The following is a 17,148-nucleotide window of genomic DNA, read 5'->3' on the forward strand; positions in this document are numbered from 1 at the left end:
TGTGTTTCCTCCACCTCCCAAGGAAACTACTTGTCTAAGGGCCTGCTGCTGGGGGAACCCAAACTAAGATAGTGAATGACAAGAGTTAGGCTCATGCCTGTAAATAAACCACCATAAGAAAATTTTGATGCCCAGAAGAGGGAGTTTGAGGGTACATATATTGGACGTTGAGTTTGACACAGTCATATTAAATGACTGACCCAAGATCTTGAAAAGAGCTGGACAGATGTGGAATAGCTGCTTGGAAAGTTCAGTTGGAAATCGGGGAGGTGAATAAGAGCCGGCCAGCAGAGGGAGGTCCAGCCAAGGCCGGAGAGCGTGGCTGTGCCGTAGGCTCTCTTCTACGTGGTTTTTGTCTGGTAAGGCTTACCAGCTGAGGAACGAAAACAAATGAGCAGTGGATTTTACCCAGGGCTGGTGGAAGGTCAAAGGAAAAAGAGGTGTCTGGGGCATAGGGGTTACATATTCTTATGAAAATCTGATGAAAACCATGGATCCTCTCCCCTAAAAATGATGACAGCGATAATAATAGATACACTTTTGAGAAGAAATATGAGTTAAGCAGGGTGCTCATAGAACTCCTGGAGCCATCCCTAGAGCCCGGAACGAGAACTCTGGTTCTGAAGTATGTTCATTGTTACTTTGTTGAAATGGTGGCCTGGATGGTCCTGGGTGGGAAGGGGGCTGGATTTGGACTGGAGGGCCAAGAAGCTGTCCTGCCTGGAAACCAGAGGTTCAGTTGCACTGGCTCAGTGGGCCTAAGGGTGGGGGTGGAGTATATGACGAGGGCCATGGGCAGAGGAGATGGTACGTGCGGAGTCACAGCCTTGTGTCCAGTGGGAACAGACCTGGATCTGGAGGCTCCACGGTGCCAGCTCTACCTGGGTGATGTGCTGTGTCCTTCACAGAGTTTGAGGATGATCCCCTGGGTATCGCTCTCCTTGTAGAGCTGTGGGTCTCTGGGCAGCTCCGTCCACACTCAGGCCTGTGTAGTGTGTTGAGTCGATGAGCTGATGTTTGGGTCAGGACCTGTGGCAGTCAGTTCTGTCTAGGAACCTCTCTACCTCCTGGCAGCTTCTAGTGGGCTGAGTCTGCTGCAGAAGACTAAGTGGGTGAGCACTTCTCTCCCCAGAGCCTTCCATAAATACACACTTCACAAAGGCTCAGATGGATACCTGGGGTTGTTCCTTTGCGCCCAGGGGCTCAGGGGCCCAGGAGATGTTAACTTGCTGTGTGTGATCAGCATCTTAACCCTTGCTCGTGCCATAGCCTGGAGTATGGCATCACTGAGTGGCTAGATGGGCTTCCTTTCATCTACACACCTGCCCTTCAGAGTTCCTGATTGCAGCACGGGCTTCAGGACAGTCACCTCGTCCCTTGGCCAGGCCCGGCTCCTCCAGCCTGCTCTTCACAGTGCCTCACGCCTGTGGGCACACCATCCCTGTCTCTGGGTGGATGACAGCCTAACTTTAGGGGGGTCTCCAGAGCACTGCTTTGTCAGGTTGCCCCTCCCTCTCAGAGATAGTCAGGAGCTTTTGTTTGTCAACTGGTTAAAATCCAGACAGCTCAGTCAGGTGTCATCCTGGCCACCTCTCATTTTTGCTGTGAGTTCTGTTATTACCTGCCAGGACTCCTCTGTGCTGTCCAGGCTGCTCCTCAGAGGCCCTCACTGCCCCTCTTCCACCAACCCTTCCCCACCTCGTGCCTCCAGTCAGCTCCTCTCCGGCCATAACTCTGCTGCAGCTAGTCCAGTACCTTGTTTTGGGGGTGCTCCTTGACACATCCGTCGCTGGAAGTCATTCCTCGCCTATTACATGTGTGTCACTTTTGTCACTTAAGTGCATATTAGCTCTTTAAGGATAGATGGCAGGTTCTAGTGAGAAAAGTGTGTTCAACGAGGAGACCTGGGTTTGCATCCTCACACCATCCTTCTTGAGTCCTGAAACCCTAGAGAGTCACTTTGCTTCTCATAGGACTGTTTTGGGGGTCAGTGAGACGATGTGCCACATCTGTTATTGTTAGTGTTTCCATCGGCACTTAAGTCTCTGCATGCGCTGTTTGTGTGTGTGTGCGCGCGTGCGTGTGCTTGTGCGCAGACCGTAGTGATGCTGCAGGGTGAATGTCATTATCTCCCTTTCACTGAGGAAGTTAAAATCCAGAGAAGTCAAAAACATTTCCAAGGCCATACAGTTGGAGAGTAGAGATTTAGAACTGGGTCTGTTGAGCTTCAAAAACCAGTGACCTGCAAGTGGCCAAACCAGGATCGGCAAGATAGGCTACACCCTTTGGGGAGCTTATGGCCTATTGCAGGGTCAGCAGGCATTTTGCATCAAGGGCTAGAGAGTACAGGTTTTGTTTAGGTTTTGTGGGTCATGTCATCTGTCGTGAACACTCACTTCTCATTGTTGCATGAAAGCGGAACAGTGCAGAATGGGGTGGGTATGGCTGTGTTCCAGGAAAACTTTATTTAGAAAAACAGGTGCCAGGCTCAATTTATGGCCTGTGGCCATAGTTTGGCAACCCCTATTCTATTGGAAAATGTGTAGGAAAGTGGTCCATTAAGTGGTAAGAAGTCCCTTTGGACATCTTCATTTTTGAAGGCCTGTCCTGTTGGCCCCACATTGCTTTGCCCGTCGTGGGTGCTCAGTAAATCCTTCCTGAGTACGGGCCATGTTTCTCCCTCTTGTGCTGAGCTGACCTTTCTAACCCTCCCCCATTTCTTCTGCAGTACGTGGGTGCCCCGGTGGCTTATATCCAGCAGATATTTGTGAAGTCTTCAGTATCTCCCTGGCACAAGAACCTCCTGGCAGTAGATGTGTTCCGCTCACCTCTCTCCCGGGCATTCCAGCTGGTGGAGGAGATCCGGAACCATGTGCTGAGAGACAGGTATCCCTCCCTGGACCGCAGCCTCCCTGATCCAGCTCTGTATTGAAGGGAGGGAGCAGCCCTCAGTGTAAGTCCATTGAGCCAGCCAGCTCTGTGGAAGGTGAACAAGTGAGAAAGAGGTGGGTGGGCTCGCTTTGCTTTTCTCAGCATGCTTGTGGGTCCACTGTGGCTGTGTTCCCCTTGGACCTGTGCAGATGGCACAGGTAGAGCCCTGAGCTTCGTTGCCAGGTCTCAGACAGACTAGGTATCCCCTGGGGCAACCCTGTGACAAGCTGACGTCTGTTTGACTCCTGACCCAGAGGGCCACTGCCTGGGGGTTGTGAGATGTGAATCTCATGGTGGTGGCCATGCTGACAAGAAGCAAGCTGTCCCTGGGGGTACACTTCTGAAATCCCCACCCACCAGTGATTCTCTGGAGTGTGCTATCTTTGTAAGCTGCCTCACTGCTGGGTTTTAGTTAGCTGAGGGCTTTGACAGGCATTTTGGTAAACAAGACAAAGCCCTTGATTTTCACCCTATCCCCTCTGCCTGCTGAACTGGCCAAGGTATTCTAGTGAGTGGGGCTGTGCACACTCCCAGATCTTGCCTCTCCTCGGAGGTGATGGGCTTTTGGGGTCCACATGCACTTTGAAGGTCAGACAGCCACATGGTTTGGTTGTTGACCACCTGGAAGAACCGCCCCTGCTGCCCTGGTCCTCAGGCTCTTTGATATACCAGGCATCTGGGAGCCTGATGACGGAGGAGACCTCGTAAGTGCAGTGGGCCTATCCTGTGCTAGCAGACACAGCAGGTGCCTCGTCCTGTCTCCCACACAGCTCCGGGACCAGGAGCCTGGAGGAGGTATGCCTGCAGGTGACCGACCTGCTGCCAGGCCTCAGGAAGCTCCGGAACCTCCTACCCGAGCACGGATGCCTGCTGCTGTCCCCTGGGAACTTCTGGCAGAATGACCGGGAACACTTCCATGCTGATCCTGACATCATCGGAACCATCCATCAGCACGAACCTAAAACCCTGCAGACCTCGGCCACGCTCAAAGGTACCCCCAGGGCAGGTTCCTTGAGAACCCGCCAGAGGGCCTGTTGGTCACCACGTCCTCTTTGATGGCTGCTCTGGCAGATCAGGGGTTACCCCTAGTTTCCAAAGATGGGGGTGGAGAGGGGTCCTGGTGTCTCTACAGTAGCTGCCATTCCTTTGTCAGCACCTGCTGCGTTCTGTCTGCAGACTTGCTGTTCGGTGTCCCTGGAAAGTACAGCGGAGTGAGCCTTTACACCAGGAAGAGGCTGGTCTCGTATACCATCACCCTGGTCTTCCAGCACTATGATGCCAAGTAAGGCCATCAACGCTCAGGGCTCCTGACGGGGCTGTGGAATGACAGGAGGCTTTGACTAGTACTTGTTCTGGTTAGAGTGTCCAGAATGCCCCCTGGGAACTTGGAGTTCTCAGGCCTCCTGTAGAAATGTTGATATCCCTTAGGCTGAAGGGTGCTGTCTGCTGACACTTGAGTGGGATGACCTGACAGCTGGTTAAGAATAAAAAAAAAAAAGAATAAGGGACGCTGGGACTTCCCTGGTGGTCCAGTGGTTAAGACTCCACACTCCCAATTCCAGGGGCGGGGGTGGCATGGGTTTGATCCCTGGTCGGGGAACTAAGATCCTGCATTCTGCACTGCATGGCCAAAAAAAAAAGAATAGGGACGAAGGCAGGGCTGGCACATTCAGTGTCCTGGTGCTTCCAGTGGTCTCTCTTGAGCCTAGGGTAGGGGTCCTCAGCTGGTTACTACTGAGCCCCATGTGACCTCAGAACCTTCCCAGAAGACTGCTGCAGATAGCTCCCAGCAAGGGCCCGTAGGATGCTGCTGATTGGCTGTTCTGGGCCTTTGGCAGTCAGAGTGGGGTGATCGGTTGGGAATGGGGTGCTGAGGGGGAGGTCCTGAGACACCTTTGCCAACGTTTTAATTCTTCCAACCCCCCCCCCCCCACCCCACCCTGGAGACTGGAGGGAAGGTTAGACACTACAGAGAAGCTCCCTCCAACACAGGGGGAGGAGGGAAGCCCCGACAGACCTTCCTTTCAGGGATTGTCTTTGTCCCCTGGACCAAGAGGTACAGTCCATCTACCCGACCCCACTCCATGACCAGGTTTCTGGGCAGCCTGCGGGCCCGCCTGATGCTCCTGCACCCCAGCCCCAACTGCAGCCTTCGGGCAGAGAGCCTGGTCCACGTGCACTTCAAGGAGGAGATTGGCATCGCTGAGCTCATCCCCCTTGTGACCACCTACATCATCTTGTTTGCCTACATCTACTTCTCCACGCGTAGGTCCACGGCAAGGAGGCTGGGGCTTTGTCTGAGCTAATACGGGCATTTCCAGATCACCCCCTTCCCTGCCTGTGCAGGTGGCCCAGGCAGAGATGTAGAACGTGCTTGGTGGTTACAAAAACTGGGGCTTCACCACCCCCACAGAGTCTCAGGGGCTCGGGTGGGTCCAGGGCTCCTCCTACTTCTCAAGAAAAGTCCCATCTTGGGTAAGGGTTCCCAAAGGACACACTATGCCCCTGCGACTGGGAAGTGTACACCTTCTTTGGTCAAACCGGGGCCTTCCCTTCCTCAACTGTCAGGGCATGCTCCCCTCCTAGGAGCTCAGTTTAGAAGGGCCTGTGTGTGCCAGGCTCTGGGGAGATGCTATCCTGATGTACCCTCTCTGCCCTCCAGGCAAGATCGACATGGTCAAGTCCAAGTGGGGGCTGGCTCTGGCCGCCGTGGTCACAGTGCTTAGCTCGCTGCTCATGTCGGTGGGGCTCTGCACACTCTTCGGCCTGACGCCCACCCTCAACGGCGGGTAGGTCCCGAGCAGGCTCCACTGGGTGGCAGGGTGGGACTGCAGGCCGGAGGACCTTGCACCTCTGGGCACTTGGCCTGCCCTGCACTGGACACTTGCTGTTACCCCATATTCTCACATGGTTATTTTGGCATTTAAGAGGTACATTTTTTTCCTCTTTTAAGTTATCTGATTTGTGTTCATACATATGTATATACAAAGTATATCTATATTTACATATAATACATATATAGTTATGTGTGTGTGTGTATGTTCATGTGTATATTTCTGTGTGTGTATATGGGGTAGATATTTATATATGCATATGTGTGTGTTTATGCATATATATATATATGGGTATGTATTGTGTGTGTGTATAGGGTATATGGATTTGTATGTGTGTATTTGTATATTATGTATACACGTGCAAATTGCTTCTTGATGGCTTAAGCCATAGATGGGTGTGACAGAGAAGGTACATTTCTTCCTTTCTTACTATTAAAACATTTAAATGCCTAATAAAATAGGTAACGTTAGAGTGAGCTTTTTAAAAGACATAGGACATAAACACATTCTAATTTGTCACCTTTCCACGGTTTACTTTCCCTGCCATTTCTCTCTGAAACGTGGTCTGAAAACCCTTCCCTGGGTGTGTCCTCGGGCTTCAGTCTCCTCAGCTCTGCTGGGCCCCACCTGCCTGTCCGTTAGTACTGCCAGTTGGCCTGTGCCCTGCCTTGGCTTGTCAGACTGGTCTCAGGAACAGTGATTTTGTGTTTTGTTACCTTCCTTGCTCACAGAACTGCTTCCTTTCCTAAAGGTGATGGTGCTAAACACCCCCTCCCGCCAGAGCTGTCTGCTCTGCCCTCAGAGCCCCCCACTTCTACTGCTCTACAGTGGAGACCCCAGTGAGGTTTGCCTCGGCTGGTGTTCTTTGTGCCTAGACTACCCTCATAGACCGTTACTGGTAGTGGGAGCCTCTGGTCTCAGAGAGCTAGGAGAATTTTCTTTAGAAACAATTGCTCGTCTCCAAACACAGCTTCTCCACAGAGGCGAGTAGGGCTTTAGGCTGGTCTCATCCCCCTTCCATTTAGTCCTGATGACTTGGCTGGGTGGTCTCTGGCCAATGTGGAAGTCTGGTGTGGGGAGGCCCCGAGAGCTGTGCTCTGGCAGCTGGGCAGCCCAGGGGCCTCTCTCCGCCGTGCTGAATGGATGGAGATGGGGGTGGTCGCTCTCTCCCCGCACGGCTTTGAAGCCTGCCTGAAAGCTGAGAGCTGTGCAGAGGCCCTTCTGGGACGGGGGTCAGTCTTGTGCTGTGCGAGTCGCTCAGCAGCCCCCACTGTAGGGTGCCAACCCCACAGCCCCCCGGGACCCAAACCCGTTGAGAACCAGCTGTGTGTCGGGGGCCCTCCTCAGCGCTCTGCTCACCCTCTCCCTCTCTGTCCCCAGTGAAATTTTCCCCTACCTTGTGGTGGTCATTGGGCTCGAGAACGTGTTGGTGCTCACCAAGTCAGTGGTCTCCACCCCGGTGGACCTCGAGGTGAAGCTGCGCATCGCCCAAGGTAACAGGTGGGGAGTGTGGGGTGCACTAGGGCAGGGGAGGGGGGCTGTGCTACCTCTTCCGGCTGAGGAAACAGGGAGCCCAGGAGCCTCCCTTGCTGTGGCCTCCAGCGTCACATGGCAGCTTGTTAGCATGAGCCCTGAGGAACCGTGGAGTCACCAGGCCGTGCTTCGTCCTGGTTCATGTGTCAGTCAGAAAGTAAACCAGACTCTGCTGCGGGGCTTATATGTTTGACCCTTCGTCAGGCTGGCACCTGGTCTTTTCTCTTCTGCCTCACTCCATCACATGAGGCCCAGGCCCCTGAAGCTGGTCACCTCAGAGACGCTGCCTCCACAGCTGTCAGGAAAGCCCCCTGTGGCCTCCGTGGCAGGAGCTGGGGATCTGGGGTTCTGGCGAAAGCGAGAAAGGAGCCTGGAGGTCTGAGCTCTTGCACCTCCTCGTCCTCCTCACCCCCTATCTGTGGGAGCAGGGCTGGGGGCAGGCTGTTCAATCAGCAAACCTCTGTGAGCTTCTGTGAGAGGCCAGGCTCTGCACTAGATGTAGGGTTCTGAGGAGACTAGGGGAAATGGCCGCTGTCCACTAGGTGCTCAGCTTTAAACATGAGACTATGTGATAGTCTGGGGCCCAGGGAGGGGCTGAGGTAGTAGCACACAGTGACCTCCTCTGTCTCTCGAGCCATTCTCCCACGTGCAGACAGACCATGCACACCCGACGAGGACAGCATGTGAGGCTGGATGTGCCAGCTTTGGGGTCACTTGGCTCTCCTCTTGGGTTTGCTCAACTCACACCCTGCTTCTCCCTTCCTCTGATGGTTGTAGCTCTCCCCTGGACCCTCCAAACCCTCCTTCCCTGCAGCAGCTGTGACAGCAGCACCTTGGAGCCCGGGCACTGGCAGGGTCCTGAGGGTTGGGGCGCTTTGGTGGAATGGCTGCCTTAGAAGGCTCCCCATGTGGTTGTGTGCAGACACGTAGTGGACAGCGGTCACGTGCTGGCCCCATGGTCCTGTTGTCATCCTCTGCAGGCCTAAGCAATGAGAGCTGGTCCATCATGAAGAACATGGCCACAGAGCTGGGCATCATTCTCATTGGCTACTTTACCCTTGTGCCTGCCATCCAGGTAAGGCCCCCTCCAGGGCTGTAGCTTAGGTGAGCATGGAGCCAGCTGCTGTTTCCCCAGCTGTGCGGGGCACACCCCCTCTACACTGCCACCCTCACCTATGAGGTGGGCCCTCTGCTGGCAAGATGGCTGTCACCGTACCGTGCACAGGGTGGTCCTGGCATAGCTGGTTCAGGAGGAGGACTCAGTGAGCCGAGGATGGGCCACGGGATTGAGCTCCCAGCCTGGCAGCCTCTGCCTTTGACCCTGTCCTTGCCCCTCACTGCCTGTCTCTCATTCACCCAAGTGGCAGGAGGGGGCTTGGTGGCTGCAGCAGAGGCTGGCTGCCCACTGTGCGGTCCAGTCAGACCTCGTTTCCCAGTTCTCAGAACACGCTGGGGCCCCTGAACCAGGCCCTTCCTGCCTTTCCTGCCCCGAGCCCTGACCCACCCCTGCAGCCTCTGAACACATGGCCTGCACCCTGGGAGGGCCACTGGCCATTGCCCAGAGCCCTGGCCCAGCTGTGAGGCTGTGAGCAGAGGTGGGGGTGAACCCACACTGAGTCAGAAGCCCAGACTGTTACTGCCGGTTCCAGGACAAGTTGTGTGAAGGGAGTGAAGAGCCATCCCCTCCCTGTCCTTCCCCCACAGCATGTAGGCCTGCTGAGGTTTGGGGATGAGCTGAGGCCACAGGGGCCTCAGGCTCCCACCCCTGCCAGAGGGCGTCTGCAGGATGCGGGCAGCCTTGGGACATTAGAGCTGACATGACCACGGTGCCATCATGTGCTCCATCCTTCGTTTCACCCCACATTTGAGTAGAAGCCATGGTGATGTGCCAGAGGTCGCAACAAGGGCAGGGGAGAAAAACTTAAATCTGAGAAAACTCGCCATCTATCCACAGGGCTTGGGGAGCAGAGAGACCACCCCTTTTCAGTTTCAGGGCAGGATTAATTCCCCCCTGAGCTCTTCCCTTCCTTTCATTGGTCCAGTGTGGTCACTGGCCAGGAATATTTCTGAGAGCTCCCAAACCAGGCCAGGCCTGGGCTCTAGGTAGGTGTTGGTCCATGGCACGTGAGCAGGGCCAGGGGCTCAGTCAGGGAGGGCTTTTTGGGTAGCAGGCTGGTGGGGCTCAGAACTTTCCAAGTTGGGGCTTCCCTGGTGGCGCAGTGGTTGAGAGTCCACCTGCCGATGCAGGGGACACGGGTTCGTGCCCCGGTCCGGGAGGATCCCACATGCCACGGAGCGGCTGGGCCGTACACAGACCCTGCGCGTCCGGAGGCTGTGCTCCGCGGCGGGAGGGGCCACAGCAGTGAGAGGCCCGCGTACAGCAAAAAAAAAAAGAACCTTCCAAGTTGGGTCAAGGCACCTCACCTCCAAGTTCGGGCATCAGCCTTCTCTGGGTAAAGGTGTGGGGGTTGGGGGGAGGTCTCTGCTGCCCCCTTGTGGGGAGGGAGGGAGCTGCTGCATTATCCTCCTTGGCCGCTCCCAGATTTCTAGAACTACCAGCATCTCTTTCCTTTCTCTCTGCTGTGCCTTGCCTGAAACTGCCCTACAGGTTCCGAGGTGCCTGCAGGCATGGAACTGGTTCTCTGGGTGCTGGGCCGTGAGGTCATTGTCCCCTCATCTGCTTAATTCCAGGAGTTCTGTCTTTTTGCCGTCGTGGGCCTGGTGTCTGACTTCTTCCTTCAGATGTTGTTTTTCACCACTGTCCTGTCCATTGACATTCGCCGGATGGAGGTAGGACTGGGCTGAGCCCTGCCCACCCACCTCCTCCGCATCCCTGGCTGTGCTCAGGGGATCTCTGGGTGAGAGAGGGGCAGGCCTCGGGCAGGGCAGCAGCCCCCTGCGGACAGCCTCCGGACAGCAGCTTTGGGCCCTGACCACTGCACCCCCAACAGCTAGCGGACCTGAACAAGCGGCTGCCTCCTGAGGCCTGCCTGCCCCCAGCTAAGCCGGCGGGGCGGCCAGCACGCTTCGAGCGGCAGCTGGCTGTGCGGCCGTCCACACCCCACACCATCACACTGCAACCGTCCTCCTTCCGAAACCTGCGGCTCCCCAAGAGGCTGCGTGTTGTCTACTTCCTGGCCCGAACCCGCCTGGCACAGCGCCTCATCATGGTACCTGCCACCCCTGCCAGAGGGCTAGCGCTCAAGTCCGTCTTGCATTTTGCATTTGCCTTGGAGGTGGGGGGTGCCCCTCAGGCCTTCATGGCCTCTTGAAGCCTGGCTTTGGGAAGCCACCCACTCTGCCCTCCTGCCCAGACCCTGGTGATTTCTGGGGTGATAAGCCTATCTTTGGAGAGGTAGCCGAGGTTGTCAGGGAGAGGAGTCATCTCCCCAGGGTGACCCAGGACGGGGTGCTCTGGGATAGAGCCACCGTGGTTGCCTGAGTCAGGGTTCACTGTGCAGGCATCAGAAAATGCTGGGCTGGGCAGAGGGGAGAAGGAGCAGGGCTGGCCTCTGGTCAGTGGGCCTCTCCTAAGGAGTTGAAGTGAGACGGCAGCAAGGCTGAGGCCCTCTGAGGACTAGGACCCTTGGTGTCCATGGAGCAGGTCATGCAGCTGGTCCCTCTGGCCATGCTGACCATGGGAAAAGTAGCAGCTTTCTGGCCCAAGCTGAGATGGGGTTTGGAGATGGGAAAGTTCTGTAACAAACCTAAGGGTGCACCTCTGTTTCCAGGCCAGGAGTCCCAAACCCCGACCATGGAAAGGGAACTAGGTCCCTCTGGGGGCAGTTGGCCCTCAGTCATAGTGGGAGGACTTGGGAAGGCAGGAGGGTAGGACAGGTTGGGGCTGTCCGTTCCTCCCAGAGGTCCTGCTGAGCACCCGATGCCCCACTGCAGGCTGGCACCGTTGTCTGGATTGGCATCCTGGTGTACACAGACCCAGCAGGGCTGCGCACATACCTCACTGCCCAGGTGACAGAGCAGAGCCCTCTGGGCGAGGGCGCCCTGGCTTCCATGCCTGTGCCTAGTGGTGTGCTGCCTGCCAGCCACCCGGACCCCGCCTTCTCCATCTTCCCACCTGGTGCCTCTAAGTTACCCGAGAACCAGACATTGCCAGGGGAGCTGCCCGAGCCTGGGGCTCCAGCTGAGGGCATCCATGATAGCCAAGCCCCAGAGGTAACCTGGGGGACTGAGGATGAGGAACTTTGGAGGAAGTTGTCCTTCCGCCACTGGCCAACGCTCTTCAGCTACTACAACATCACACTGGCCAAGAGGTGAGTTGGGCTGTGCCAGGTTCCACCTCCCCACCTGGTGATGTCAGCTCACTGTCCCCAGAGCATCCCTTCCCTTTAGGAGGGAGACCCTCTGGTTTGAATTCTGCATTTCCTTTCAAATAAACACCCCTAAGGTTGTGAAGTAGGAGCCAGGGCTCCAAGCATCCACAATCTAAGAGTAGCCCGGGGCCCTGCTCTGGGGAGTCATAGGTTGCTGTCAGCCACTTGGCCAGAATGAGATCCACCTCACTCACTTCCACCCACTCTGAGCCAGAATGGGTGACAGACATGGCAGTGATGGCTTGGCTGCCGGTTTCTGTGACAGAGCAAGGTTGGGGTGCCAGAGCTGAGCTGGGGAGGGACGTTACCTCTGCTGCCCCAGCCCATGCTGGGAAGACTGCCCTGAGAGGGTGTTCTTGGAGCCTGGCAGGTTGAGCTGAGTCCCGTATGAAGAGCAGAGAGGGGGACTGGGGCAGCAGCAGGAGGGGGGGGTCCCTTCCGAGGGCATCTCTGCTGAGGCTGCCCGCTGCCCGGCCCCAGGTACATCAGCCTGCTGCCTGTCATCCCAGTCACGCTCCGCCTGAACCCGAGGGAGGCCCTGGAGGGGCGGCACCCTCAGGACGGCCGCAGTGCCTGGCCCCCGCCGCGGCCTGGGCAGGGTGGGCTCTGGGAGGCCGGCCCCAAGGGGCCAGGCACGGCGCAGGCGCACAGAGACATCACCCTGTACAAGTAAGGCCCACGAGGGAGGGGGGCAGCCGGCAGGGACGGGGTGGGGGGGGATGGGGCATGCCTCACCAGGCTCCGCCCGGCGCAGGGTGGCAGCACTCGGCTTGGCCTCGGGCATCGTCCTCGTGCTGCTGCTGCTCTGCCTATACCGCGTGCTCTGCCCTCGCAACTACGGGCAACCCGGCTCGGGGCCCGGGCGGCGGCGGCGTGGGGAGCTGCCCTGCGATGACTACGGCTACGCGCCACCCGAGACAGAGATTGTGCCCCTGGTGCTGCGCGGGCACCTCATGGTGAGCGCGGGCAGGAGCTGGGGGCGCCTGAGGCCTGGGCCGCGCAGACACCAGCGCCCGTGCCCATGTCCATGCTGTGCTCCCGCAGGACATCGAGTGTCTGGCCAGTGACGGGATGCTGCTGGTGAGCTGTTGCCTGGCAGGCCACGTGTGTGTGTGGGACGCGCAGACTGGAGACTGCCTCACTCGCATCCCACACCCGGGGTAGGTACCCCACCACCTCCCACCCATGCCCTGCCCTGCATCTGTGCCCCACTGTCCTCACCCCACCCTCCCCACCCCCCAGCAGGCAGCGCCAGGACAGTGGTGTTGGCAGCGTGTTGGAGGCTCAGGAGAGCTGGGAACGGCTGTCGGACGGTGGGAAGGGTGGCCCAGAGGAGCCTGGGGACAGTCCTCCACTACGGCATCGTCCCCGGGGCCCTCCGCCAACTTCCCTCTTCGGGGACCAGCCGGACCTCACCTGCTTGATCGACACCAACTTCTCAGCGCAGCCACAGCTCCTAGAGCCCGCTCAGCCCGAGCCCCGGTACCGGGCGGGCTGCCGCCGTGCTCAGGCCTCCCCAGGCTATGACTTCAGCCACCTGGTGCAGCGACTGTACCAGGAGGAGGGAATGGCTCCCGTCCACACACCAGCCCTGCGCCCACCCTCGCCCGGGCCCACGCTGCCCCAGGCCCCTGAGGACGAGGGGGGCTTTCCTCCCGAGAAGGGCTCCCCTTCCCTCGCCTGGGCCCCCAGCGCAGATGGCTCCATCTGGAGCCTGGAGCTGCAGGGCAGCCTCATCGTGGTGGGGCGGAGCAGTGGCCGGCTGGAGGTGGGCAGAGGGGACGTCTGTGCAGGGGGTTTGTGGGCCCTCCTAGCTCGCAGGTGCTCACAGCCTCTGGGCCTGCAGGTGTGGGACGCCATCGAGGGCACTCTGCGCTGCAGCAGCGAGGAGGTCTCCTCGGGCATCACGGCCCTCGTCTTCCTGGACAAAAGGTACGAGTGCTGGCTAGGACGCCTGCCTCAACCCTAGACAGCCCAGCCCAGCACAGTGAGGCTTGAGCCCTGCTTCCCCTTCACTGGTGTGTTACTTGACTTCCCTACTCGGTGCCAAGCCCCACACCTGTGAACAGCAGGTAGTCCACCTCAGTGGGAGGGTGACAGCTCCAAGAGTTAACAGGTAGGAAGCACTTAGAATAGGGCCTGGCACATGGAGAGTGAGCAGTTCTCCTCACCCTTCTGAAGTCAGAGTTGCTCTAGGTAGCCTGTCAATACTGACCTTTCTAGGTATCTTGGGTTTTCAGTTCCAGAAAAATGCATTTTCAGAAGAACCGTCTTTTCTTCCCCTTTGATGCTGGACACTGTCCTCGCCTCCCTCCTCAGCACGGCTGTTGGCTGGGTGTTCCCGGGGCTCGATCACACACTCCCTGGGAGAGGAGGATTCCTGGCTTCTCAGGCTTGAGCTTCCACCTCTGGGCTGAGAAACCTGGGCCTTACCCATGACTAGGTGCCTTTGCTGAACGCTTCACCTGCCTGACCCATGCTGGCTCTTCCTTGCAGGGTCCCTGACCGTTTGTGGCCCCACCGTCTAAGCTAAAGCTGGAGCCTCATTTTCTCGGGGTGGGGATACCCCTTGCTCTTACCTCTCAGTTTCTGTTGGCTGCTGCTGTCATTCCTGCCATTGCCAGGCTTCTTGCTCAGGGCTTATTTAGCTAACATCCTACCCTGCAGTCTGGCCAAGTTCACTGGGTTCTCCACGCTTAGAAATTCTCCCCTGCTGTTTTTTTTTTTTTTTGAATTTTAGGGAAAGCCCACATATCTCAGCTCAACCCACAAAGTTCCATGGTCTCTCCCTCCACCCCTGTGCTGTGCCTTCCCCATCTCTGCCATAGATCCTTCAGATTATGGGCAGAGGTGAAGATGTGCATTGCCCTTTGCTGGAGTAAGATTTGGAACCCCACTCACTTCAAAGCTTTGGGGCCACAGGGCAAATGTCTCCATCTCTGCCCATCATCCTGTGCCTAGGAATCAGGGGCAGTGGAGAATAATCTTTATTTCTTTGTGGAAAAAGGAAATGGAGCAGGTGGTGCTTGGGTCGAAGCTGCTTTTCTATGATGGAGACAGCAACACCTTCTGTGGCTCTAAAACATAGGGGCCCCACCTTACGTCCTATTTCTCCTCCCCTGAAGCCTTTCCTTTAGCTCCAGGCTGTGGAGGGGGACTGCCCATACCCGTTGTTTGTTTTTAATTTCCAGTCTTACATGATGTTCCCCAGGTACCACTTTACACACACTAGCTCATTTACTCCTCATGACCACGCTGTGAGGTGGGTACAGTTGTTCCCATTTCACAGATGAAGACTCTGAGGCACAGAGGTTAATAATTGGAGTTGCAACCTGGTCCCTAGCACCTGTGCTTCCCTCTTGGCCACAGTCCCTCATGGCTCCACTGTTCCCAGAGCCAGTGGGACGGTCCTGTCAAGGGCCTGCGGTGCTCAGCCCCAAAGCTGGGGGCTCTGAGGGAGAGCCACCTGACAGCCGCTCTTCTCTTCCAGGATTGTGGCTGCCCGGCTCAACGGTTCCCTTGATTTCTTCTCCTTGGAGACTCACACTGCCCTCAGCCCCTTGCAGTTCCGAGGTCAGGGGACCTGGGCTGGGCTGGTGCCTGCACCTGGTGGGTGGAGCAGAGGGGCTGCCTGCAGGGTGTCTTCTCGGAGATCCCTCACTTGGCCTGTTATCCCCAGGGGCCCCGGGGCGGGGCAGTTCCCCCACATCCCCTATGTACAGCAGCAGTGATGCAGTGGCTTGTCACCTGACCCACACGGTGCCCTGTGCACACCAGAAGCCCATCACAGCCCTGAAGGCAGCTGCCGGGCGCCTCGTGACTGGGAGCCAGGACCACACACTGAGAGTAAGTGTTGGCACCATCTCTTGGGCACTGGGGTGGCCCAGCACAGGGGGTGGGGAGCACATGGGGTCAGTCAGGGAGTGGCTGGAGGTGTCCTGGATGAACTGTGAAAGGGAATTCCTGGCCAAAGTGTGATTTGGAAAATCCCAGAGAGACCAGAATCTGCTACCTGTTCCTGCCCCAGGTGTACCGTCTGGAGGACTCGTGCTGCCTCTTCACCCTGCAAGGCCACTCAGGGGCCATCACGACTGTGTACATTGACCAGGTGAGGGCCGTGGGTGGGGTGCGGGGTACCAAGCCAGGCCCATAGCCCTTGTTTCTGACTCCTGGGAGCTGGTCCCCAAGGGCCTCTGTGAAGCAGAGTGAGGGCTCCCACCCACCAGGGCACTAAGCCACCCTTGTGGACAGAGGTGTTTCACCACAGTGACCAGCTCTCCTGTGCCTGTTCCCTTAGACCATGGTGCTGGCCAGTGGAGGACAAGATGGGGCCATCTGCCTGTGGGATGTGCTGACTGGCAGCCGGGTCAGCCACATGTTCGCTCACCGTGGGGATGTCACCTCCCTCACCTGTACCACCTCCTGTGTCATCAGTAGTGGCCTAGATGACCTCATCAGCATCTGGGACCGCAGCACAGGCATCAGGCTCTACTCCATTCAGCAGGTAGGCACGTGGGGGGCCACGGGATTCTCGGTATTTTAGGGAAGGATTCAAGACACCGAGCCTGTCCTGTCCTTGCCTCCAGGACCTGGGCTGTGGTGCAAGCTTGGGTGTCATCTCAGACAACCTGCTGGTGACCGGCGGCCAGGGCTGTGTTTCCTTTTGGGACCTAAACTACGGGGACCTGTTACAGACAGTCTACCTGGGGAAGAACAGTGAGGCCCAGCCGGCCCGCCAGATCCTGGTGCTGGACAATGCTGCCATTGTCTGCAACTTTGGCAGCGAGCTCAGCCTAGTATACGTGCCCTCTGTGCTGGAGAAGCTGGACTGAGGGTGGGCCTCCCTGCCCGTCTGGCTGGGGTGCTCTGTGGGGCAATGGGCTGGACCTGGACTGGGGAAAGAGCTGAATCTTTGGGAAGCTGCCTCTGAACTGTCCTGTCCTGCCTCATGACTGTAATATTAAACATTTTTTTAAAAATCACATCAGCCAAGGGCTTTGTGAGCCACTTGCGTCTTCCCCTGGATGAGCTCTGGCATCATTTACACCCTCCCGGTGCCTAAAGTGCAGCACTTGGTTAGACCTTTCTCAGCTCAGAGCAGCTCCTGCCAGAAGCCATACAGGTTAGAGGAAGAGTTTACAGGCTGGGGAAGTTTAGCAAGCCAGCTCTAGAGGCCATCTTGCCTAACCACTTCAGAGGTGTGGAAACCAAGGTGACCCCCTCCACCTCCACACTCGCTAAAGGTGGTGCTGCTGGGGCCCAGCCCCCCACCTCCCGGGGAGCAGCGCTGAGCAGAGACACTGGCCACAGAACAGGTTTGTTTATTCCACAGCAAAGAGCTGAAAATGTCAGGTCCCACAAAGGAGCAGAACCTGACCCAAGACCCGTGATGCATCTCTACCCTGTAGAGCTGTGGGCTGGGCCAGGCAGGGCTGAAGGCAGCAGGAATGGGAGTAAGACTAGGCCCCACCTCAAGAGGGGCAGACTGGCATGGGAGACAACGTAGTGCAAGGCAGGCA

At 57.3% G+C, this 17,148-nt stretch overlaps 1 protein-coding gene across 2 annotated transcripts in view; it reads left to right on the forward strand.

The window, feature by feature from the left end:
* Positions 1 to 16,557, forward strand: part of SCAP (SREBF chaperone) — a 38,533-nt gene extending 21,976 nt beyond the window's left edge. The window contains exons 3-22 of one of the 2 annotated variants that reach the window (XM_065885019.1): positions 2,729 to 2,886; positions 3,702 to 3,922; positions 4,108 to 4,213; positions 5,024 to 5,196; positions 5,594 to 5,720; positions 7,146 to 7,258; positions 8,279 to 8,373; positions 9,990 to 10,088; positions 10,250 to 10,468; positions 11,193 to 11,569; positions 12,110 to 12,298; positions 12,384 to 12,585; positions 12,674 to 12,789; positions 12,875 to 13,397; positions 13,476 to 13,561; positions 15,120 to 15,202; positions 15,309 to 15,475; positions 15,657 to 15,737; positions 15,927 to 16,133; positions 16,216 to 16,557. In XM_065885019.1, the coding sequence (XP_065741091.1) occupies positions 2,729 to 2,886; positions 3,702 to 3,922; positions 4,108 to 4,213; positions 5,024 to 5,196; positions 5,594 to 5,720; positions 7,146 to 7,258; positions 8,279 to 8,373; positions 9,990 to 10,088; positions 10,250 to 10,468; positions 11,193 to 11,569; positions 12,110 to 12,298; positions 12,384 to 12,585; positions 12,674 to 12,789; positions 12,875 to 13,397; positions 13,476 to 13,561; positions 15,120 to 15,202; positions 15,309 to 15,475; positions 15,657 to 15,737; positions 15,927 to 16,133; positions 16,216 to 16,461 (3,588 nt within the window). In that variant the 3' untranslated portion in view covers positions 16,462 to 16,557. Of the gene's footprint in view, positions 1 to 2,728; positions 2,887 to 3,701; positions 3,923 to 4,107; positions 4,214 to 5,023; positions 5,197 to 5,593; positions 5,721 to 7,145; positions 7,259 to 8,278; positions 8,374 to 9,989; positions 10,089 to 10,249; positions 10,469 to 11,192; positions 11,570 to 12,109; positions 12,299 to 12,383; positions 12,586 to 12,673; positions 12,790 to 12,871; positions 13,398 to 13,475; positions 13,562 to 15,119; positions 15,203 to 15,308; positions 15,476 to 15,656; positions 15,738 to 15,926; positions 16,134 to 16,215 lie in introns of both variants that reach the window. The other variant, XM_065885018.1, reaches the window with a different exon arrangement.
* The last annotated feature ends 591 nt before the right edge of the window (positions 16,558 to 17,148 follow it).

This window comes from Phocoena phocoena, chromosome 10 (genome assembly GCF_963924675.1).
Source record: "Phocoena phocoena chromosome 10, mPhoPho1.1, whole genome shotgun sequence".
NCBI classification, from domain to species: domain Eukaryota; kingdom Metazoa; phylum Chordata; class Mammalia; order Artiodactyla; family Phocoenidae; genus Phocoena; species Phocoena phocoena.